This window comes from Eptesicus fuscus, chromosome 23, assembly GCF_027574615.1.
Source record: "Eptesicus fuscus isolate TK198812 chromosome 23, DD_ASM_mEF_20220401, whole genome shotgun sequence".
Lineage (NCBI taxonomy): Eukaryota > Metazoa > Chordata > Mammalia > Chiroptera > Vespertilionidae > Eptesicus > Eptesicus fuscus.
In genome coordinates, this window is record NC_072495.1 from 1,834,434 (window position 1) to 1,858,298 (window position 23,865).

Consider the following 23,865-nt stretch of genomic DNA (forward strand, 5'->3'; position numbering starts at 1 on the left):
CCAGACAAAACCGTACAAAAGCATATAATTCCAGTTTGAGCAAGTTGCCCTATAGTGGACAGGAATATCTGGGGAGGTCATTTTTCAGTATAAATTATCCAGTATCTTTCTAAAAACCCATGGTAATGCGGCACGTTTCGCACCCTAAGCTTACTCTGGTATTACGAATCCTCCACATTATTTACCTGAAGACATCAGATGTTATTTTCCTCCCCAAGCACATGTTTATGTAACAGAAAATCTAATTTTGACGCCTCCTCAGAATAAAGCTCCGCCCGGGCTCTCCGAGATGCCATCTCCTCCCCCGTGGTCCGGAGGGCTCGCCCGGAGCCGGCCTGCGGGCCTGGGCAGGAGCTGGCCTGCTTTCCACGCTGCGGCAGCTCCGCTTCCGTCTTCCCGCGTCAGGGGCGCCGACGGATCTCAGGCCTTTGGACCCCGTTAAAGGCACCATCTCCCTCGAGGCGGCCTCGGCTGCGAGTGCCACGGGGCGGAGCCAGGCGCCGGGGAGGCCTGGCTGAGAGGGCGCCCGGGGCCCGGCGCCGGGGCCGCGGACAGGGAGGCTGGCCAGTGAGTGTGCATTTCAGGTGTGCCCCCGGTCACAGACGAGAAATGACAAAACTCTCTTTTTGCCGTTTTTTGTATCTTACATTTCCACATTATTTTAAAAATGTATTCTCAGTGCGGTTGACACGCAGGGCCATGTCAGTTGCGGTGTAGAGCCGCGATTGGACACGGAACCGGATAGCCTCGTGCCCGGCACACGCGTGGTTACGATGAGGACGGGAGCCACTCGTCCCGCCGAGCTCCGCCTCCGTCACTGTCCCTGTGGCTGCAGTGTGTGCTCCTAGTGCCTTCCCCGCCCCGCGTGGCCCTCAGCTGGCGGTCTCTATCTGTGAGTTTGCACAGAAATCGTTCCTATGACATGTGGGCAGGAGGCTTTTCTGTGAAGCTGTGACGTGAGCAAAGGATTCTGACAAGATTCAGACGGGAGGCGGGTGAGGCCGCATGGAGCCCTGACCCAGGAGGCTGCGCTGCTGCCGGGGCAGGGACACCGGACACAAACCCACACAAACACGTGATTCCCTAACACCGGCCCCCGCCGGCTCCACGGCTGAGTGCCGACCTGTGACCCAGGAGGGCCGGGGTCGGTTCCCGGTCAGGGCACACGCCCGGGTTGCCGGCTCCATCCCCAGTGGGGGGTGTGCAGGAGGCAGCCGATCAGTGGTTCCCTCTCATCATGGATGTTTCTATCTCTCTCTCCCCTTCCTCTCTGAAATCAATAAAAGTATATTTTAAAAAATAAAATAACTAAAAACATGTAGAATGGGCCTATGTGCTGATTGGTTTGGTTTTGTTTCAGTTTCTTACATGTTTCCTGTGAGAGTTTCGAGCTCAGCGGAAACAATGCAGTGAGCAGTGTGGCTGTGAGTTCTCCCTGCTCGGCCTCAACGGTGACGTCCAGGGCACACATTCTTGGGGCGGCCCCAGCCAGCAACTGGGCACAGCGGTGGGACGGGGCGTGGTGGTGGGACAGGGTGTGGAGGGGGACAGGGTGTGGTGGTGGGACAGGGTGTGGAGGTGGGACAGGGCGTGGTGGTGGGACAGGGTGTGGAGGTGGGACAGGGTGTGGAGGTGGGACAGGGTGTGGAGGTGGGACAGGGTGTGGAGGTGGGACAGGGTGTGGAGGTGGGACAGGGTGTGGTGGTGGGACAGGGCGTGGAGGTGGGACAGGGTGTGGAGGTGGGACAGGGTGTGGTGGGGGGACAGGGTGTGGAGGGGGGACAGCGTGTGTCGGTGGGACAGGCTCCATCGTGGCCCCCAGAGCAGGGCTTCTGGAAGGAGCAGTGATGCTGGGGAGGTGGGTTGAGCTGAGAACTGTGTCACATGCTTAGCTGAGGTGCCCTTTATGCCCAATCAGGGCCCCATGGGAAAACCCTACACACACACACACACATACACACACACACAGACACACACACACTCACACACACACAGAGAGACACACACTCTCATACAGACACAGATACACACACACACAGACACACACACAGAGACACACACACAGACACAGACACACACACACACACTCTCACGCACACACACACACACACTCACACACAGAGACACACACACACAGACACACACAGAGACACACAGACACACACACACAGACACATACAGACACAGACACACACACACACACACAGACACACACACACACAGACACACACAGAGAGACACACACACACACATGGTGTCCCCAGAGCAGGTGCACACACTCTCAGAGCTGGTAGCTCAATCGAAGTTCCTCTCTTTTCGGCCAGGACAAGCTTTGGACAAAGGACGTTCATCCTGAAACACGACGTGAGGTTTGAAGATGCCGTTGCAGCACAAACACTGCCCTTACAAGGAGGAGAGTGTGTGCCGTTTTCCAGCCGATAACTCACTGTTTTCACTCCTTTTCAGGTTTAACTGATGTGAAATAATGATCTTTGAACAGAGAAAACGTATCCGCCAGACTTCTCATGGAGACACGCAGGAGATGAAGGTCACGCACAAAACCGCAGGCGCCGAGGAGGAGCGGGCACAAGTGCCAGCGCAGCGCCCCGACGGGCGCGGGTCCACGGCTCCGCGCTGCCGGCCGGCGGGCCCAGCCGGTCAGTGTGACACCGGCTGTGCCATAAGCACTCATTTCTGCTGATGCTTTCCACCTTGAAAAGGAACTGTCTGTTAATAAACATTTTGGGCATATTTGTAAAAACATAACTCGTGTGTGTAAGATTGATCATATGCACACATGCCCATACCTACATGTGTGTGTGCGCGTGTGTGAGTCTGACTGCCTGGGGAGGAGCTGCACTCTCCCCAGAACCGGAGGGGAGCGAGGACGGCCCTCTCCTACGCACAGACCCCTCCTCTCCCAACTGCTGGTGGGGGCCTTACACACTGGCAGGGGGGCTTACACACTGGCAGGGGGGCCTTACACACTGGCAGGGGGGCCTTACACACTGGCCGGGGGGCTTACACACTGGCAGGGGGGCCTTACACACTGGCAGGGGGGCTTACACACTGGCAGGGCGGCCTTACACACTGGCAGGGGGCCTTACACACTGGCAGGGGGGCCCTTACACACTGGCAGGGGGCCCTTACACACTGGCAGGGCGGCCTTACACACTGGCAGGGTTGGGGGAGCCCTTACACACTGGCAGGGGCCCTTACACACTGGCAGAGGTGGGGGGGCTCTTACACACTGGCAGGGGGCCCTTACACACTGGCAGGGGGCTTACACACTGGCAGGGCGGCCTTACACACTGGCAGGGGGGCCTTACACACTGGCAGGGGGCCTTACACACTGGCAGGGGGGCTTACACACTGGCAGGGGGGCTTACACACTGGCAGGGGGCCTTACACACTGGCAGGGCGGCCTTACACACTGGCAGGCGGGGCCTTACACACTGGCAGGGGGGCTTACACACTGGCAGGGGGCCTTACACACTGGCAGGGCGGCCTTACACACTGGCAGGGGGGCTTACACACTGGCAGGGGGGCCTTACAGACTGGCAGGGGTGGGGAGGGGAGGGGGGCCCTTACACACTGACAGGGGCGGGGGGCTTACACACTGGCAGGGGCGGGGAGGGGAGGGGGGCCCTTACACACTGGCAGGGGCGGGGGGGGAGGGGGGCTTACACACTGGCAGGGGCGGGGGGGAGGGGGGCTTACACACTGGCAGGGGCAGGGAGGGGAGGGGGGCCCTTACACACTGGCAGGGGCGGGGGGGGAGGGGGGCTTACACACTGGCAGGGGCGGGGGGGGAGGGGGGCCTTACACACTGGCAGGGGCGGGGAGGGGAGGGGGGCCTTACACACTGGCAGGGGCAGGGGGGCCCTTACACACTGGCAGGGGTGGGGAGGGGAGGGGGGGCCTTACACACTGGCAGGGGCGGGGAGGTGAGGGGAGCTTACACACTGGCAGGGGCGGGGAGGGGAGGGGGGCTTACACAGTGGCAGGGGCGGGGAGGGGAGGGGGCCTTACACACTGGCAGGGGCGGGGAGGGGAGGGGGGCCCTTACACACTGGCAGGGGCGGGGAGGTGAGGGGAGCTTACACACTGGCAGGGGCGGGGAGGGGAGGGGGGCTTACACACTGGCAGGGGCGGGGAGGGGAGGGGGCCTTACACACTGGCAGGGGTGGGGAGGGGAGGGGGGCCCTTACATATTGGCAGGGGCGGGGAGGGGAGGGGAGCTTACACACTGGCAGGGGCGGGGAGGGGAGGGGAGCTTACACACTGGCAGGGCGGGGAGGTGAGGGGAGCTTACACACTGGCAGGGGCGGGGAGGGGAGGGGGGCTTACACACTGGCAGGGGCGGGGAGGTGAGGGGAGCTTACACACTGGCAGGGGTGGGGAGGGCAGGGGGGCCCTTACACACTGGCAGGGGCGGGGAGGGGAGGGGGCCTTACACACTGGCAGGGGCGGGGAGGGGAGGGGGCCTTACACACTGGCAGGGGTGGGGAGGGGAGGGGAGCTTACACACTGGCAGGGGTGGGGAGCGGAGGGGGGCCCTTACACACTGGCAGGGGCGGGGAGGGGAGGGGGCCTTACACACTGGCAGGGGCGGGGAGGGGAGGGGGCCTTACACACTGGCAGGGGTGGGGAGGGGAGGGGGGCCCTTACATATTGGCAGGGGCGGGGAGGGGAGGGGAGCTTACACACTGGCAGGGGTGGGGAGGGCAGGGGGGCTTACACACTGGCAGGGGCGGGGAGGGGAGGGGGGCCTTACACACTGGCAGGGGCGGGGAGGGGAGGGGTTCTGGGCTGCTGTGAGGGCACTCAAGCGAGGAGGCGGCCACACCGGGCAGGGCGGCTGCTGAGCGTCTGGGAACAGCCTTTCACGCGCTCAGGAGCCTGAGGGGGAGGCCTGGTGCCGCTGCCATGCCAGCTCCTGGGCAGGCGGGAGAGGGGGCTCAGGCCGGAACTGCTGCATCACGTTCTGTGCGGCGGGAGGACCGCTGGTGCCAGGCCCCACGGGAAACCCCCGATATCCCCCGGCCGCCGGGGCACGCGGGAGGCTCTCCCCTCCTCTGGGCTCCCCCCCAGGGCTCTCCGTGGGCAGCAGGGGCGCAGAGCTGGCTCCCCAGGTGGGGGCACATGGCCCTGAAGGCAGAGCAGGGCGGTGCCCACTGCCTGGGGCCGGGCCTGTCTCCCCAGCGGCTGGCAGTTCAGTGGCAGCGCCGGTCCCTGGAGGCATGGCGATGCCCCGCGGGGGGCGGTCCAGGGCCCGTAGGCGGAGGCCAGTCGGGTGCTGCTTCTTACAGCGTCAGTCAAGAGCGAGACTCTGAGCGAGAGCCCGCAGGCCGGCCCGATGCAATGCCTCGGTCCCTCGCTCAGCGGGTGGATCCGAGTCAGGGTCGAGCTCCGATCCACAGGCTGGAAAGGGAGCCAGTCCCCGAGGGAGCGTGGTGGGCGATGCTCTCCGGGGCCTCCCCACGAGACCACGGGCCGCGCACCTGAGGGGCCACGGGCGCGGGGACGCGATGCAGACGCTCTGAGGACGGCACACCTACACTCAGACCAGAGGTCCGCGTGAACGTGCTCCGGACATGCTAGGGCAGGAGCACCCGGGAGGCCCGGCCGGGCCCTTATGGGGCCAGGGCCGCAGACACACCGGGTCATCTTTCAGGCCACTTGTGCACTAGCCCTTTGAGGCCCCACTCGCCAAGGCAGTAAGTGCAGACGAGGATGGCCAGCCAAGGTCAGGGGAGGAGGTGGGATGAGTGTCCCTTTAGAAGAGCAGGAGTGGGGACTGCACGCCAGGAGACTGGCCACGGCGGTCCCGAATGCCGGCGTCACGGCAAGCTGAGCCACGTCGGAGCCCGGTTTGCGCTGCCATACGAACACGGTATCGTGACCACAGCGTTACTGCTGCTTCCGGCACGTGGCATGTGGCCATCGGTTGGCGAATGCAATGTTTCTTGCCTGAATCAGGATCGGGGATCAGAAGGGGTTCATGTTCAAATACGGCAGACGGCAATCTCCAGTCACAGTCTGCCCCGGGGCTGAGAGCTAGACCCTCCGGATTCTCAGAGCGGCACCCGGTCCATTATGCGGATGACGTCGAGCTGAGTGAGCACCACGAGCAGGAGAGGGCGAGCAGGCTGGGCCTCGGTGAGACACGCGTTCCAGAAGGTGGAGGGTGAATCCCGCACAGACGCAGAGCTGGTCAGTGAGGTCTTGGGAATCCAGTAGTCGGGGCGCACTGGGACCCTCTCTCTCAAAGTGAAATCACGCACAGAAAACCGCATCGCTGCCTCTGTAGCCTCTCTACAGAGAAACGTGTCCTTCCTTCTCTGTGGCTTCCCTTGGATTGTAGAGTCCACACTCCCACCTCTGAGAACGGCTCCAGGCCCTCCCAGGTGGCACCCCATCCCTCCCCCTGACTCGGGCTGCGGGCAGGGAAGAACTTGGCGGCCGCTCCAGGCTGAAATGCAAGCAGCCCCGCCCGCGGCCACACGCTCAGGAGGCTGTGCTGCTGACGGTGTCAGGTCCTTCCAGGCCCCAGTGGGAGGGCGCACGCAGGCCTCTGGAGTTCCGGAGGACGCCACGCTCTCTGAGCGCTGGCCTGGAACATCTGACCCGCACGCAGCAGCCAGGGCCCAGACATTCCCATCACACTTCCATCAGATCACCCAGCCAGGGCCCCGGGAGAGCCTCCCCTGCGGGGAGGGGAGGTGTCTGCTGCGCCAGGACCCCCACCCTCACCCGGATCACACATGCGGCCACGTGTGGGTTGGGGTGGGAGGCACACGATGAGGAGGAAATGAGCTTGGTGTTCAGGTGGTCACCTTGGTGTGTGAGCCGCCGGCAGGTGGCTATCGGTCGGCCTGTCAGGGGGGCCCGGAGACCGGGAGGAGGGACTATCCCGACGTGCGGAGCTGTGGGCGACGTTGCTTGTCATGTGTCTTGTGTCAAAGGGGAAGTGTCTGAGGTTGGAACATGTACCCACTCGAGGCAGGGGTGAGTCGCATGGCCGGCTGGACGAGGGCCATGGAAGGAAAGGGCTTGGAAGTCACTGGCCAGGGAGCTGGAGTAGATGTGGCGACAGACAAGGGGGCTGGGCACAGAGTGAGGTCTGAGTCACGTTGGCGCCCGCAGGAAGCGTGCACTGCAGAAGAGGCCTCAACAACCAACCGTGCTGAGGCGGTCTTTGCCAATGTGGGCACTGGGTGCACATGTATGAAGTGGCCGCAGAAGCAGGGACAGAGGTTATGCGTGGGCCCAGCAGCGTGAACTCCCACTTAGCAAGGCTGAGCCATTACCATGGCCTCGGGATATTCCGTCTGCAAATGGCAGAGCCCACAGTGAACCCTCGGCAGGGAGGCGTGCGAGTGCCTCCGCCCGGGCATGGCTCTATGCTGAGCAGCTCCTGCCCGGGGACCCCACCTCCTAAAAGCGCGAGTGCGGCCGTGGCTCTGTGTTCTCCTGGCTGCAGACACAGCACGAGACAGACGCCAGCCACGCTCCCCGCTGCCTCCGAGTCCCGCGCTTCGGCGCCTGGGCTGCCTTCCTCTCAACGGGATGTGCACGCAGTCTGTTAGCTTTTCATCTTAAAAGAAGGCAATTAAAAACCTGATGTAAACTTCTGAAACCTTTCATATTTATTACTACACTAGAGGCCCAGTGCGTGAAATTCATGCACAGGTGTGTGTGTGTGTGCGTGTGTGTGTGTGTGTTCCTCAGCCCAGCCTGCACTCTCTCCAATCTGGGACATCCCTCTCACAATCCAGGACTGCTGGCTCCCAACTGCTCGCCTGCCTGTCTGCCTGATTGCCCCTAACTGCTTCTGCCTGCCAGCCTGATTACCCCCTAACCATTTCCCTACCAGCCTGATTGACGCCTAACTGCTCCCCTACCAGCCTGATTGCCCCTAAATGCCCTCCACTGCAGGCCTGGTCCCCCCCCAACTGCCCTCCCCTGCCATCCAGGTCACCCCTAACTGCCCTCCCCTGCAGGCCTGGTCTCCCCCCAATTGCCCTCCCCTGCTGGTCTGGTTGCCCCTAACTGCCCTCCCCTGCAGGCCTGGTTGCCCCCAACTTCCCTCCCTTGCCAGCCTGATTGCCCCCAACTGCTCTCCCCTGTTGGTCTGGTTGCCCCTAACTGCCCTCCCCTGCTGGCCTGGTCCCCCACAACTGCCCTCCCCTGTAGGCCTGATCACCCACAACTGCCCTCCCTTGCTGGCCATTTTGTGGCAGTCATCTTGTGTCCACATGGGGGCAGCCATCTTTGACCACATGGGGGTGGCCATCTTGTGTGTTGGAGTGAAGGTCAATTTGCATATTACTCTTTTATTAGTTAGGATGGTAATAATCACTTGAACAGCAAGCTGCAAGCATCAGTTTAAATTATTGCACGAATGCTCTAGAACCTATCTTCTTAAAGAATTAATATTATTTGCCTCTAAGTAATATTCATTTTTGTGTTGGCCTTGCTCATTCTAGACACTGGGTTTGGGCTAATCTGATAAAGGTGGCTTAATTGTGGGAAAAGTGGCATTGGGGCTTTGAGAACCACATTGAATGACACTTCTAAATGTTCAGTAACTGGTCAGCGGAATTTTCTAGATCTAAGATCTCAATAATAAAAATATTCATCTCTTAATTTTAAACAAGGACTCAAAGTGTTTTCTGAAAGCACCTTTAGTATCTGCCTCTAGCCAGGGACTCTGTCATAGCTATTTCTAAGTAGACCAAGGTAACAACAACACCTCCTCACAGCTAGATTTGTTCGGACGTACTTGCTAGCACATGAGCAGTGAAGCTGAAAGAAGAGGGTGTGGGCGGACACACTGTGTTCCTTCTTCACCAGGAGGCACCAGCAGTTCCTCCGGAAGAAGTCCCCTTCAGCCAGAGCGGTTCTGAGGCTGGAGACAGCCAGCGGAGAGACTTCGGCCAGGAATCCCGCGCTTTGCAAGGACACGCAGCGGGAACAAACGCTCACACGTCCTTAGGATAACAATACCGCCCCCCCCCCCCCCCTGCAGAGGTGAAGCTCACTCACCAAGGATTGAAAATTACGTTCCAGCAGAGAGATGGCTCCCAAGGTAGACGCCACGTGTGGCTCACGCAGATCTGTAACGTGTTGAATTCAAGTGCCCTGATGTGTGAGCCTAACTGGAAGGACGCACTGGCTTGGTGGCACGAACCAGGAATAATACACCCAGCCCAAGATGAACAATCTCCGACTGTGCACAAATGGGACAAGTCACAAAACCGGAAAAGAGCGCTCAGATAACTCCGAGGGAAAATCATCGGCAATATCTATCTACACATCACAAACACGCTGACCTTTTGGCCCAGCAATCCCACTTCTGGGAATGTATTCTACAGGTTTATTTCAAACACGTAAAGGAACACATGCTGATTGCAGCAAATGAGAGAGAGAGGAACAGAAATGTCTGTCACTAAGGTATTGGTTAGAATAGCAATTACACCCAGAGTACACTGTAGGCAAAGGGTAAGGTGACTCCCTATGACTGCTATGAGAGGTCCAAAATACATTTTAAGTAAAACAAAACAAAACAAAAAAACAAAAAAAGCAGGGCCCTGGCTGGGGTTCTCAGTGGTTAGAGCATCAGCCTGCAGACCGAAGGGTTGCAGATTTGATTCCCGGTGAGGGCATGTACTTCCATTGCGGTTTGAAACCCAGCCCTGGTCGGGGCGCACGTGGGAGGCAACCAATCGATGTGTCTCTCATGTCGATGTTTCTCTCTCTCCCTTCCTTCCACTCTCTAAAAAACACTCAATGGAAAAATATCCTCGAGTGAGGATTAAAAAGTAATAGTTTTTTAAAAGCCAGGTGCACAACGGTCTGCAGTGTACTCACTTCGCTCTGTATAAATGAGGGGACAGTGAGCGGACATACTTCCCTTTGCTCTGTTTGTTTACGCTCTGAGGCACCCCACTTTTCCAGAAGACCGGAGCGCCTCGCGGCCACACTGAGCCAGCTGTGGGCGTTCTCCCAGCGGCTCTCCTCCTCCTTTGCTGGCTCCGCTGTGGCGTGAAGAGCCTGAGCCAAGCCAGGCGGCCGAGCCCGGGCAGCATTGGCGATCAGCGGCGGCGTGGCCCGGGGCTGCAGGGCGCGCCGTGGACCACCTGGGGGTGGGGGGCTGAAGGTGCTGGCTGCGGTGCTGGAGGCCAAGGTGCTGCCTCAGGGAACGCAAACTCAGCCCCAGAGGCTGCACGTGGAAGTCTGTGGAGACCCAGAGGAAGGGTTTTGCTATTAGTCCCTTTCCTGAGATGCTCTTGCAAAAGAAGGCCGAGGAGCTCTGCAGTGAAAGAAAGAAGGATGGCCCTAACCGGTTTGGCTCAGTGGATGGAGCATCAGCCTGCGGACTGAAAGGTCCCAGGTTCGATTCCGGTCAAGGGCATGTACCTTGGTTGCAGGCACATCCCCAGTAGGGAGGTGTGCAGGAGGCAGCTGATCGATGTTTCTAACTCTCTATCTCTCTTTCCTCCCTCCTCTCTGTAAAAAAATCAATAAAATATATTTTAAAAAAAGAAAAAAAGAAAGAAGGATGGAAAGGTTGCCTCTTGCTGGGGCGGGGGGGTGGGCAGCTCTGAATTCTTGGACGCCCTGAGGCCTGACTGCTGGGATGCGTGGCTTGTCCACGCGCACACACGGGCAGAGAAGTGCACCTTTGCTGAGAAACGTAACAGGCCTCACTGCGGCATTACTGGTCAGAGGACCAGTAAGCACACTCACTCACATTGAGGGTGCAGAGGGGCTGGCCTGGGGGCCGTGGGAATGCTGCTGCTGCTGGCCGTGGGGTTCCCGGCGGGTGCAGCGGGATGGCAATGCGGACGCCCTGGTTACACAGGAGCCGGGTGCAAAGGGCAGGGCCCAGCTTGGAGCTCAAGCTGAGGCATTGCTCATTATGCCCAAGCTTCCTGCTCAGAATTCCAGGAAACACGAAAGTCAGGCAGAACATTCGGAATCAGGTCAGCTTGTGGGTGTGAACTTGAACCAGGTGAGCCAGTGGGAGTGGCAGGAGACGGGTGGACAGCTACTGCGTGAAGAAACCGTATCTTCTTGCCTGCACTGACCTTCCACCAACCTTCTCCTCCTGGCCGATGAGCCACGGAGCTGGGCGTCTTCCTGAAAAGGCTGACGGGAAGCTTCCCCTGTGTTGCCTGAACCATGAAGACTCCGCAGGAGCCTAAGAACACAGCTACAGAGTTTGGTCCTGGCTTCAAATGATCCGTAAAGGAATTTTCTTTCCCATAGGAAGGAGAGCACACTTGCACCACCTATTAAACTCCAGACTGAAATGATAATCACAGTGTTTTTAAAATTGCACTCAGTGTATGCACGATAAGCAGGCCATTTTCACCCAATAAAAATGCATGTTAGAAAAGCATACAGTATCTACCTTATTAAATACTAGAGGCCTGGTGCATGAAATTCGTGCACGGGAGTGGGGGGGGGTCCCTCAGCCCACCTGCACTGTCTCTAATCTGAGACCCCTTGAGGGAAGCCCGACTGTTCATGTAGGCCCAATCCCACTGGGATCTGACCTACACGGACAGTCGGGCATCCCTCGGGCATCCCTCTCACAATCCAGGACTGCTGGCTCCCAACTGCTTGCCTGCCTGCCTGATTTCCCCTAACTGCTTCTGCCTGCCAGCCTGATCACCCCCTAACCACTCCCCTGCCAGCCTGATTTACGCCTAACTGCTCCCCTGCAGGCCTGGTTGCTCCCAACTGCCCTTCCCTGCAGGCCCGGTCACCCCTAACTGCCCTCCCCAGCTGGCCTGGTCGCCCCCAACTGCCCTCCCCTGCAGGCCTGGTTCCCTACAACTGCCCTCCTCTGCAGGCCTGGTTGCCCCCAACTGCCCTCCCCTGCAAGCCCGGTCACCCCTAACTGCCCTCCCCAGCTGGCCTGGTTGCCCACAACTGCCCTCCCCTGCAGGCCTGGTTCCCTACAACTGCCCTCCTCTGCAGGCCTGGTTGCCCCCAACTGCCCTCCCCTGCAAGCCCGGTCACCCCTAACTGCCCTCCCCAGCTGGCCTGATTGCCCACAACTGCCCTCCCCTGCAGGCCTGGTTCCCTACAACTGCCCTCCTCTGCAGGCCTGGTTGCTCCCAACTGCCCTCCCCTGCAAGCCCGGTCACCCCTAACTGCCCTCCCCAGCTGGCCATCTTGTGGCGGCCATCTTGTGTCCACATGGGGGCAGCCATCTTTGACCACATGGGGCGGCCATCTTTGTGTTGGAGTGATGGTCAATTTGCATATTAGCCTTTTATTAGATAGGATTCCTTGAAAAACAAATTTTAATGGATTATTAATTTCTTTTAATGATGTATTTTTACTGTTCCAATAGTTCCTTTTGAGCATTTCAGATTAAAACGCTTATGCTAATATGAATGACACGTAAGTAACAAGGTTTGAAAGCATCCCTGTTTCTTAGTATAAATTGCTGTAAAACAACTGGAACTTTCAGTGGGACTTTTCATGCTTTGAAGTAGCTTTGCTAAAATGCTTCCCAGGGAAGTTAAGTGGGTAGAAAGGTGGGTGAACTAGAGGCAAGTGCTGTACATTTGTAAAATGGCAAAAATTAACATAGAGGAGACAGAGGCAGAGGGCTTGAAGGCCTGGTGACAGGGCTGGCAGAGATCTGCAGGTAGACCACACTGTATTTTCACATCTCTGGACCTTTGCTTACGCCGAAATCCCCGTCCCCAAACCTCCAGTGTCACTTTTTCCCCACAAATTATTTGACCATGTTTTTACAAAATCACTTTTTATACAGATGGTGTACCCGTACAGTCCTTGAAGGTGAAATTGTGTTGCTAAGCTTTGTATTTTGAGAACTTGACTACAGTGGGTGTGCAATAAATGTTTAACTCAAAAAACAAAATTCTGGAAAGACACACAAGAAACTAATAAAAGATGAGTACAAGGGTTAGAATGGGATTTTCTAATGTATACCTTCTTTGTTTTATTCAGACTTCTTTTTATAAACAAATTTAAATTTAAATCAAACTTTGAACACAACCAAAGCAATTCATAATGTCCTAGGTGTATTCTCTAATTGTGGAGTAAAGCTTACACCTGCCCTCAAATGTTTCAGACAGATCAGAAAACACCTTTTCTTCTTCAGTCTGTGTTCAATGTTTGCCTCCTCTTATTCCCATTCTTATTTATTACCTTAAATGTATTACTTATAGTGACGAAGGAACTTCCAAGGATGAAGAGTCTGGGAAGGACTCAAATTGAAACTGCAGCATAATTTTTTGGTAGGTCTACATCCTGCCGACCATTATAGATCATCTGTGTCTTCTATTTTGTAAACAATATTTATGTTCTTCTCAAGGCTTTCTTGAAATTTAAGGAGAAACAATAGCAACGGCAGCCTCATCCTTTCCCATAAACAAACCTTTAATACAGGCTCCATTAGATTATAAATGTAGTTTTTCTTCTATAAATACCAATTTTAAGTTTACTTGAACACTGATGCTTCCTTGATAAAAGTCTGAGTTGGAACCAAGTGACCGCTCTCACCTTCATCTTCTACTGAAACAAAGTTTTAAGGCTCTAGAACAGCGGCTGGTAACCTTTCCGACCTCACGGACCACCAGTGGCCCATGGACCACCAGTTGGCGACCACTGCTCTGGAATGTTCTGATTAAAAACCAACTTGTCAGTTTTCTTGCATCATATTACCTGCTCACTTATTCTTGTCGATAGCACCCAAGTGTGCAATCTGGCACTTCAGAGGAACAGTGAACAACAGATCTGTACCAGCTCAGCATTCCGGTCTGTAAGTGGCATGAGGGCTAATTACAAGTTGGATTTAGAGCCATCAGCCACATCAGTGATTTTGTTGTAGAGAAAATAAATGTGTAAATAGATATTAAGGGACATCTCATTTTAGTGTTTTAGCAAAACGTAAGGATTAACAGTGGACGTGTGTGTGGAAGGTTGCTGAGAACTGAGCAGCAAGTGCTGTGGCACAGCTGTCAAGGCGTGGATCCCACAGCCAAATGAGAGCACTCAACCGCCACCAGCAATTTCCGTTTCACCTGTTTAAAGAGGACTGTTTCCTTTATTCTAGTTGCTCTCTATTTACTGGCTTAATTATTACGTTGGCCACTGTTTCAGTGTTTTGAAATAAAGTTGTAAAAACACCACTAACTCAGCAGAATAATGCTGACCCTAGTGCTGTGTTGTTTTCTTTAGTTCACAGTAAGGTGGGAGCGTAAGACCATGCTCATGGATATTATCTTCATATCCTATCTAATAAAATATGCAAATTGACCATCACTCCAACACACAAGATGGCTGCCTCCATGTGGTCAAAGATGGCTGCCCCCATGTGGACACAAGATGGCCACCATAAGATGGCCAGCAGGGGAAGGGCAGTTGGGGGTGATCAAGCCTGCAGGGAAGGGCAGTTAGGGGTGACCAGGCCTGCAGGGGAGGGCAGTTAGGGGCAAACAGGCTGACAGGGGAGCAGTTGGGCATCAATCAGGCTGGCAGGGGAGCAGTTAGGTAACAACCAGGCTGGCAGGGGAGTGGTTAGGGGGTGATCAGGCTGGCAGGCAGAAGCGGTTAGGGGCAATCAGGATGGCAGGCAGGTGAGTGGTTGGGAGCCAGCAGTCCTGGATTGTGAGAGGGATGTCCGACTGCCCGTTTAGCCCGATCCTACCCTAGGATTGGGCCTAAACAGGCAGTCAGACATCCCTCGAGGGGTCCCAGATTGGAGAGGGTGCAGGCTGGGCTGAGGGACACCCCCCCATGCACTAATTTGTGCACTGGGCCTCTAGTCTATCCTAATAAAAGGGTAATATGCTGATTAGACTGGATAAACCAGATGTCTTCTGGATGTCCGGAACTCGTTTAGGACAAAGCCGTGGCAGCTGCAAGGGCTGAGCAAGAGCAGGAGCCACGGCGACCTGCAGTGGCAGCAGCAGCAGGGTGATGGGGGCGGTGCCTTCCCCTGATAGGCCCTGTTCTGGGGTCCTGGTCCCAGGAGCAGGGAGCCTGGCTTCTGGTTGAGCTACTTTCCGCCCCCCCACCCCCCATCCCTGCTCAGCCAGAAGCCGGGCTCACGGCTGGCAAGCACAGCAGAGGTGGCATGAGCTTCTCCCGCCTCCACGGCGGGGGGCAGTAAGGAGCAAGGGGTCCTGGACTGCGAGAGGGATGTCTGAGTTCCAGCTTAGGCCCAGTCCCCGGAGAGTCTTGGACTGTGAGGGGGCAGAGGCCGGGCTGAGGCCCCCCACCCCCATACATGATTTCATGCACCGGGCCTCTAGTGTGTGTGTGTGTGTGTGTGTGTGTGTGTGTATGTGTGTACACACACACGTACATATATATATTGAATATTTTAGTAGATCAGTTTGTGTGTGGGGGAACTAAACATTTCTAATGTTAACATTCATATTTTTGAAGGAATCAGAAATACATTATATTTTAAGGAAATACAATATGGTATGTTATTCCTTTCATGGATTAACTCAGTTCCTAATTCTCAGTTACCTGAAAAACTTAAAAAGTAGACGAAATGACTGATGTTAATATTTAATGATCTATATAGTTCTTTTGAGAGAAATAAAGCAATCTTTATTCAATAAGATTTTATATAGTATAAAAAATATACAAATCAACCAATGAACTCATATGTGTATATGCATAGCCCACGGACACAGACCTATGTGTTTTGAAAGTTATCTGGCCAACTTTGAACTCCAAAGTGGTGAGTCTAAGCTACAGAACACCCTCTCCGGAGAAGCCTGGGAAGAAAAGGTAACCTTGCTTGTTACATCCCGTGCAGGTCCCAGCGCTTCAGGGCGCGTGGGCTGGAGTGGGGAGCGGGCAGGCGGGGGTGAGGGTCGAGGGGGAGTGCCTAGGGGCGCGGGGAGGAGTGCGGGGGGCGCGGGCGCGGAGGCGGGCTGGTTCAGCAGCGCACAGTGGCTCCTCTGGGGCCTCAGTGCTCGGCACAGGGTAATTCGCAGCATTTACCAGGACATTGTTGATAGGCAGGTTGCATTCAAGTGTCCAGAACTCGAATCCTTATAGAAAATTATTTTTCAAAGGGAAAAAGTGGCACGAATTTCTACATCGAGACGAGACTTTCCTTCTGGCTCCATCCGCGCAGGGGATGCGGCCGCCTGAGCGGGGCTCGGGGCGCCTCTGAAGCCAGCGGTTCGCTTCTAACTTTACCAAAATCCCGATTAAGTGGGTGAAGATGGCCCAAGTGTTCCCAGCGGGGTCCATTTTTCATAACTACACAGGCACCCATCGTGACCACACAATCCAGAAAAAATCACAGCACAAAGAGAACGTGGACTTGGATTTTTAATTTTTTTAAAGATTAACTCTCTCTATATATTAATAAAAAGTGCAAAGGACATGTTTAAATTATATTCTGAAATAAAATATATATTTCCATCAACTGCAGGAGCCAAGCCCCCCCCCGCCGACCACGCGCGCCGGAGGACAGCACTCGGCGCCGTCACCCGGTCCGGTGCTCTGGAGAGCAGTTCGTCTGTAAGTCCGTCCAACACGGAGCAGGGAAGCCAGACACACACACAAATGCCCGCGGAGAGCACGGCCTGGCACCCCGCCGTGGTGCAGCTCACAACCCAGACAACACGTGACCGCAACCCCGCTGACGTGTGCAACCCAGCTGACACGTGACTGCAGCCCAGCTGAAATGTGCAACCCAGCTGACATGGCTGAAATGTTGGACCAGAACTGAACTTTCCCTTTGTTATGTAAACAACATTTTTAAACATAGCACAGTAACATTAGGCCCTATTACACACAGCTCCCATTTTGGGTTTTCATCAAAAGGTTCAAAAGAAACAGAGGTTATATAATGCCTGCTGCTTTCTTATGTATTTATGGCAATAAGTTGCAGAAACAATAGAAACTTCTAAAAAGACACACGACTCTGAACTTATTTTCTTTAAAACACTCTGGGATATTTCAAATAAAAAAATTGATTTCTATGTGGCTTCAGCAGCTACATGCTCACATCAAAAGAATCCCTTGGTTTTGGTTTAGATTTCTTTTATTAGTCCTTTCCTTTTCCATAACTGAAAAGAATGTCTATTTTAGAAAAGATAGGCAGCAACCAAGCTGTAATACTGGCTATGATGGCATTCTGATCACAGATACGCTCTCACTGAACCTGGAGGAAGTCAGGATCAAAACAGAGAAAGCAGCAATCAACTATGCATCGCTGTGGACTCAGAGGCCCACGGTGTCCTCCCTCCTTGGCCTGCTATACAAATAATTTTGGTTACGAGTGTCTACGCAGCACCAATTTTATTTCAGAAGAAGCATTACTCAGCCACCCAAACAAGTCTACAAGTACACACGCTCAAATCCCTTTTCTCACTGCTCTAACTCTAAAAGACCAGCAATTTTATTAATTTTGTCTCAATCAAAAATTATTCAGCAAGTTTTAAAACCATCAGTTTCAATGCCCTACAATACCCACACCCACAGAGAGGAGCGGTCCCCTGCCACGTGCGTGTGTAATGGAAGTGCACCTGCCCCTGGCAGGCCTCTAACAGTACAAAAGCATCTCATAGAACTCTGTCATATATAAAATATCTCATCCATTGTGACCCTCCCGCTTATGATTAAAGCAAACCCGAGTGTTCCCTCTGCCTTCAGTGGGGGACAGTCAGGGGCCACACAACCTCAAAAATAAGGGTGCATCTATCTCCCTGGCTGACAAAAGCAAAGGCTCAGCTAACCTGTTCCGCTCCCGAACGCGCCTGCACTCACGCACACACACACAAAGCCTCCCCAGTTTAACCTTCAGACAGAGGACCACACTGCCCACTTCCAAAAATATGCCAGGAAATTGTGATTGCAAAATAATGACTCTGATCTATGTGCAGCGCGGCCCCACGGCCCCCTTCTGCCTGGGAAGGACCGAGCCCGGAGGGGAGAGGAGGCCTCGTGCCCTCACTCCCTTTGGTTCCCACCTTCACTGTCGGTGAATGCAGATTGGACTCGAGAGGCCTGGGTCAAGGGCTTTACAAACACTGAACCTGAAGTGCATAAGAGAATAAATATCTGCTATTACGGCATAGGACAGTTTAAAAAGTAACAGTAATAAACAACACCATATATATGAAGAATTTACAAGCCACCTAAGAAATTTCCGAAGAAATTCACAGGAGTGGTGGAATCAATTAAAAGGTCAAAAACCATCCTAATGATTAGATTCTCTGAAAAATCCTGCCTGTGCACGCCTCCTGCCCGCCTATGCTGTCTCTGTACACATGGTGGACCAAGGAAAACACATTTTAAAGAAAGAGCCTGTACTGACTGACAAAGGAATGGAATAAATCAAGACGTCAGAGCAGGGAAGGAACTAGATTTCAAAGAAAAGTGCTTTAAATATGCTTCTGCAAAAAACCTGACCTGGAGGCAGTTTTGAATTTGGACACTTGTACTTTACTCATAAATCAGAGCGGTGCTGCAGGGCGACCAAGTGAACCTGAAACAAGGAGGCCCCGCCCATCATGGCACCACCAAGTCCCAGGCGAGAACTGGACCTGCAGCGCCTCCGATTCTAGTTCCCATCGTTCACCACAGAGTGCAGGGCGGGCCCTGCCCAGGACCCCCGTTTCCTGACTTCTCCAGACACCCTCGGAGGGAGGCCCTGCCCATGCCGCCCTCGTCCTCCTGGTCTGACGCAGCAGGCGGCCGGTGCACACAGTAAGACGGGGTTCCTCAGGCATCCCTTCGGGAGGGAGGGCACACGGGCTGGCGATGGAGTCAATTCTGCCGGCAGAGCTAAAGAAATCTTGGTAAAAAATACATCAAACAGCCCCCACCCATTCCAGGGGTGGGGGATACACCTCCACCCCCTAAACAAAGCAAAGCAAAACCAAAGCAAACCCATCTCTCCCTCCTAAAGAAAACCCGGGAAACGGGGCCTGCGGCAGTCCGGGGGGTGCAGTCCGCCTGAGAGGTCACTTGGCTTTGGACTCTACGTAGATCTTATCCCCATCCCTAATGCCGAAGGAGTGCAGGGCCCGGGAGCTGTACTTCATCTCCTCGGGGCCGAAGGGCGCCTCGTGGTCGAAGTGGTAGAGCAGCATGCTGCTCGGGGGCAGCTGCACGAGGCTCTTTAACTGTTTCTTTAGTTCTGCCACGGTCTGGTCCAGACGAATGCTCATTTCCTCCACCTGATCGTTAAAGTGGACTTCTACCTTTGCACTGCTCTGCGGCCTTAGATCCACTTCTGCCAAAGGCTCCAACTTCCCGTATTTTGTGATCAGTTCGTGATACCTGGAAGGATAAACAGGCAGTGTGAGCCGAAGCCACTAGCACCTGGAGTCCAGGCTATTTCCCCAACTCCTGGTGAATCACAGCCACCCTCCGCCTCTAACACCCCAGCCCCATGCTCTGTCTCAGGATCGGATGACCTCTGCGGGACCTGTGACTGGGAACGCTGCCCTTTGGGGCTCACAGTGAAACCACGTGCTGTGGACGCCTCCGCTGAAGATGGGGCCGAGCCTGCTGTCCCTTCTGCGTAAGGAGAGGCTCCGCGAGGAGAACAGAGTCTAGAGCGGACACTACGAAGACCACAGAGAGGAGTCCAGTTTGTAGAAGTCGCTTTCCTGGTGCATCACAAAGGAGGCGGGTCTAAGCATGCTCCTTAGAACAGATGGGAAGAGGGAAGTGGGCCGGCAGTTCCTGAACCCGGAGAAGTCATAGCTTACAAACACCCAGGGTGTGTTAGCCTGTTTGAATGATCCAGCCTAGTCTCATTGGAATTTGTGGAAGAGTCAAGAATAAATTCTTGTAAAAAAGTGGTAAATGGGGGATACAAGTTCCTCGATCAAGGCAGTAATAAAGAGTAAACAATACCAAGAAGAAAGTGAATATAGAGGTGAGTCTAGGGCCCCCAAGATCGTTTCCCACGTGGAAAATATTGTTTCCACTACCAGCCTTGGAGGATCTGATTTTATTGAGGAAGCTGAGCAGTTTCCTAAAATCCAGAGAGGGAAAATGCTGAAAAGATCCGATATTAGCTTTATTATAACCAAGACGATAACGAGGTTAACTCCTGATCAGAATACAATGGTCACATAAGATTATTCCCCTCCTCTCCCCCTCTACTTTTGGTTTTAACTTAGTTAAATCGGTGCTAAATTAAGGTTGGCAGGCACATAGAAGACACAGTGAGATGTCTGTGGTCAGAGATGGAGGCGAGCAATTCCACCACAGGAGGGACAGGGTAAGGCTAAGGGGCACTGGCCTTGGAGTGGGAGACTCCTTACGATTAGCCATGTGGCTCTCTTACGATTAGCTGTGTGACTTGGGTACTCGCTCAATCCTTTGGATTTCAGATTTCTCATTAGTAAAATTGGGATAATAAATCTGCCCTTCCTACAAGACAGTCTTAAAATTACATAAAACTAGAGGCCCAGCGCACGATTAAGTCCTGTGCGTGTAGGTCCCCTAGGCCTAGCCTGCCAACAGGGCCAGGTCCGCCGCTCCGCGACGCCCCGCCTCGCCCGCTGCGAGAGCTGCTGCTCGTTCGGTCGTGACGCTGTTACGGCATCACGACCACAGGCCTTTTAGGATATAGGTAACAGGGGAGTAACACTTTGTAAATTAACTTCGTAACATAAAAAAATATGGACGTTACATTCCTACTGTTCTGGAATTTACATTATTAAAACATGCACACGCCTTAGAAAATATATAATTGAAGTATATTTAGATAGAACTTCTTGGAAAAGGTAGGGCTATAATGAAGCAAATTACAGAATCTTCTCCTCCCAGGACTTGAGCCCAAAGTAGTACTTTTGAAAAGGGTAAAGAAATCACCAGCAGCAATTAACAGAAGAGATGTCAACCAAAGGTTGTCGTCATCAATTCAATGGCAACAGGAGTCCCCGTATTTGGTGTGGCAAAGGGGGAGAATTTATTCAGTGAAAACAGCTCAGCTTGAAAAAGCTCAGATGTAGAACCGTGTGGCCGAAGCAGCTCCCTTTAGAACAGCGTGGCTGAGACCGCTCAGGTATGAATTGCTCAAAGTGGCTCAGGTGCTACAGCTCCAGTCAGGGGAAGGCAGTCATGATGGAAACTGAACGTGTACCCCATTGAGACAAAGGGGAAGCTGGCTTATGGAGAGAAGAGTGTCTGCACCCAGTCCCTGATTGGTCCAATAGGACTCCAAATCTACATTAGTCCAAATAGCACTGTCCTGATTGGTCAGAATGGAATGCTCTGATTGGTCAGTGAGGAACAAATGACATATAGCTGCACAGCTCCAATTAGACAAGGAAAGTCTCAGTCCTATTGGTCGAATTTCAATCCTAGGAGCTCTCTTATACGGGTCAACTGAGACAGCAGGAGCCCAGTGCAGGAGGCGTGGCCGCCCGGTCTATGGCTTTCCCCTGAAATGCAGAGTGCACGAGACCTCTGTAAATAATGGCTGCTAGACTCAGGAAGAACTCCTATTTGGCAGGTATATTCTTTCTTGGGTCAACAGAGGGAATAACCTTATTGCCATAATCTTTAAAAAGGAAAGAAAGATCTGCATTAGTGGTAAGCTGTGGATGCATAAACTGGATGAGCTTTCTCATTTTTCTGTTCCAACCTCTTCCTGAAATACCTTCCTGAACTGCAAAGATTGGAACTGAAAACTACATTTCCCACACTCTTGGCAGGTGAACTTTAGCTTCTATGAAGCACATTCAATACCCCTGGGGTGAGAAATAATGAATCTAACAGGCACAATTTGGGTAGAGGCTTCCTAATGACCAGATTGTAGTTCTAGCAGTGTGTTTCTGGCCGTAGCTCGCTGATCTCCAGATCCCAGCTAAGGTGGTGTGACCCAGCACCAGGACATCACTTCCTGAGTCTCTCCTTACAGGGTTCCTGCAGAGGGAGCACTGCCCTTGGCCAGCTGGTTCTGTGTAGCAATCTAGAGACAGACCAGTTCTAGGGAGACAGACCTTCCAAAGATGTTGTCAGCACCTTATTTTCTGTAGTAAATTCCTTTCTTCTTAAAATAGCTGCTGTGAGGTGATGTAGGGGAATGGCAGCATGCAAGATTCCCTTGGTCTCTACCCTTGAATTTTTAACAATTTCAACAGCTATAACTCAAAAGGATTCCCTGCTCAATGCACAAGTCACCTGAGAGATGCACGCATTGAAACATCTAAAGGTGGAACAACTGGGGAGGTGAGAAGAGAGAAGAAATCCAGTTGTGGCTGGCACTCCACTCAGCTGGGAGGAGCAAAGAGATTCCATGGACACTCCTGCAGCAATGAGTAGTACGAGCTGTAGCTGAGCCCCGAGACCTAGGCAAGGGCACAGCATGGGGGTACAGCTGTGGCTGTCGGGTGACCAGCATTCCCCACAGAGAAACGAGCCACAGAGCCCTGGCCCTCTGGAGCCTCCCGTTGCCCTTGGTGTCGGGCTGCAAAGCACATTATCTGCAAACCCAAGAACAGGTACTACAGAACCACTTTATCCCTGAGCAAAGGGTGCACAGTCCCGGGGCTGGGTGCAGGGGGGACCCCGTGAAGGTCTCAGGTCGTCATTACCAGGAGGGCAAAACAACGAAGAAGCTGGCCAGCTCCCCAAGCCCACCCCCCCCCCCCCACCCACACATGATGGAACACAGACGGGAGCCTCTCTCTGGCTGTGGAGGACAACACTGGGACTTCACAGAGCTAAGAAAACCTGTGCTATTCAGTGCCACCTACTGGAAAAGAATAGAAAGACTTCTTCATATTAATCTGTTAGAGAAGTGCCACTTACACACTGATGTCGAGACAGAGAAAGAACCCATCAAATGCCATGAATAAACCAAGGGATCAAGGCAACTTAGAAAGAAAAGGAAAAATCTCCAGAAAGCAAAATTAAAGACATGGAAATACGTGATATAAATGACAAAGAATTCAAGATTGCACTTCTGAAAATACTAAATGTGAGAAAATACAGGCAATTTAGTGAGCTCAGAAAACAAATCAACAAACAAAATGAGTACTTTACCAAAGAGATTGAAAAAAGAACCAAACAAATTCTGAAGATGAAGAACTCAATAAAAGAGATCAAGAATGAACTAGCAATCACAGAAAATAGAGTGGACCAGAAGGAGGAAAACATTAGTGATATCGAAGACAGAAATCTAGAAATGATGCAGAGGGAAGAGAGACTTGAGCATGAAAAAAAAAAAAAAAAAAAAGAAATGACTCTACGAGAACTATCTGACTCCATCAGAGAGAACAATATAAAAATAGGCATACCAGAAAAAGAAGAGAGGAAGAAAGGAAGGAAGGAAGAGCTTATTCAAACAAATAGTTGATAAGAACTTCCCAAACCTATGGAAAGAGCTAGATCCTAGAATCCAAGAAGCAAACAGAATACCTAATTACCTCAACCCAGAGGCCTTCTTCAAGGCACACTGTATTAAAACTGTCAAAAATTAAAAGAATTATCAACGTAGCCAAAGAAAAGAAGAAAGTAACCTATAAAGGGAAACCTATTAGAATATCACCAGACTTCTCAGCAGAAACTCTACAAGCCAGAGGAGAGTGGAACCAAATGATTAAACTACCGAAAGAGAGAAATTACCAGCAAAGAACAATATATCCAGCAAAGTTATCATTTAAATGTGAGTGAGAAATAAAGACTTTTCTAGACATACAGAAGCTGAGGGAATTTATCACCAGAAGAATTTCACTGCAGAAAATACTCAAGGGGGATAGTCTACCTGAAACCGAGAACGAAAGGTCACAAAATTATGATTATGAGTAGTATCACCAACAAACAGCATCAACAGGGATAATCTGTGACAATAAAAACACCAAAGGGGAGGGG

The 23,865-nt window shown here is 53.3% G+C and overlaps 1 protein-coding gene across 4 annotated transcripts in view; it reads right to left on the bottom strand.

Annotated features, from left to right (window-relative positions):
* Positions 1-16,333: 16,333 nt before the first annotated feature.
* The window catches only part of TBCEL (tubulin folding cofactor E like), a 67,364-nt gene continuing 59,832 nt past the window's right edge, over positions 16,334-23,865 (bottom strand). For all 4 annotated transcript variants that reach the window (XM_054712361.1, XM_054712359.1, XM_054712360.1 and 1 more), the window contains one exon: positions 16,334-19,311. In XM_054712361.1, the coding sequence (XP_054568336.1) occupies positions 18,993-19,311 (319 nt within the window). In that variant the 3' untranslated portion in view covers positions 16,334-18,992. The remainder of the gene's footprint in view (positions 19,312-23,865) is intronic.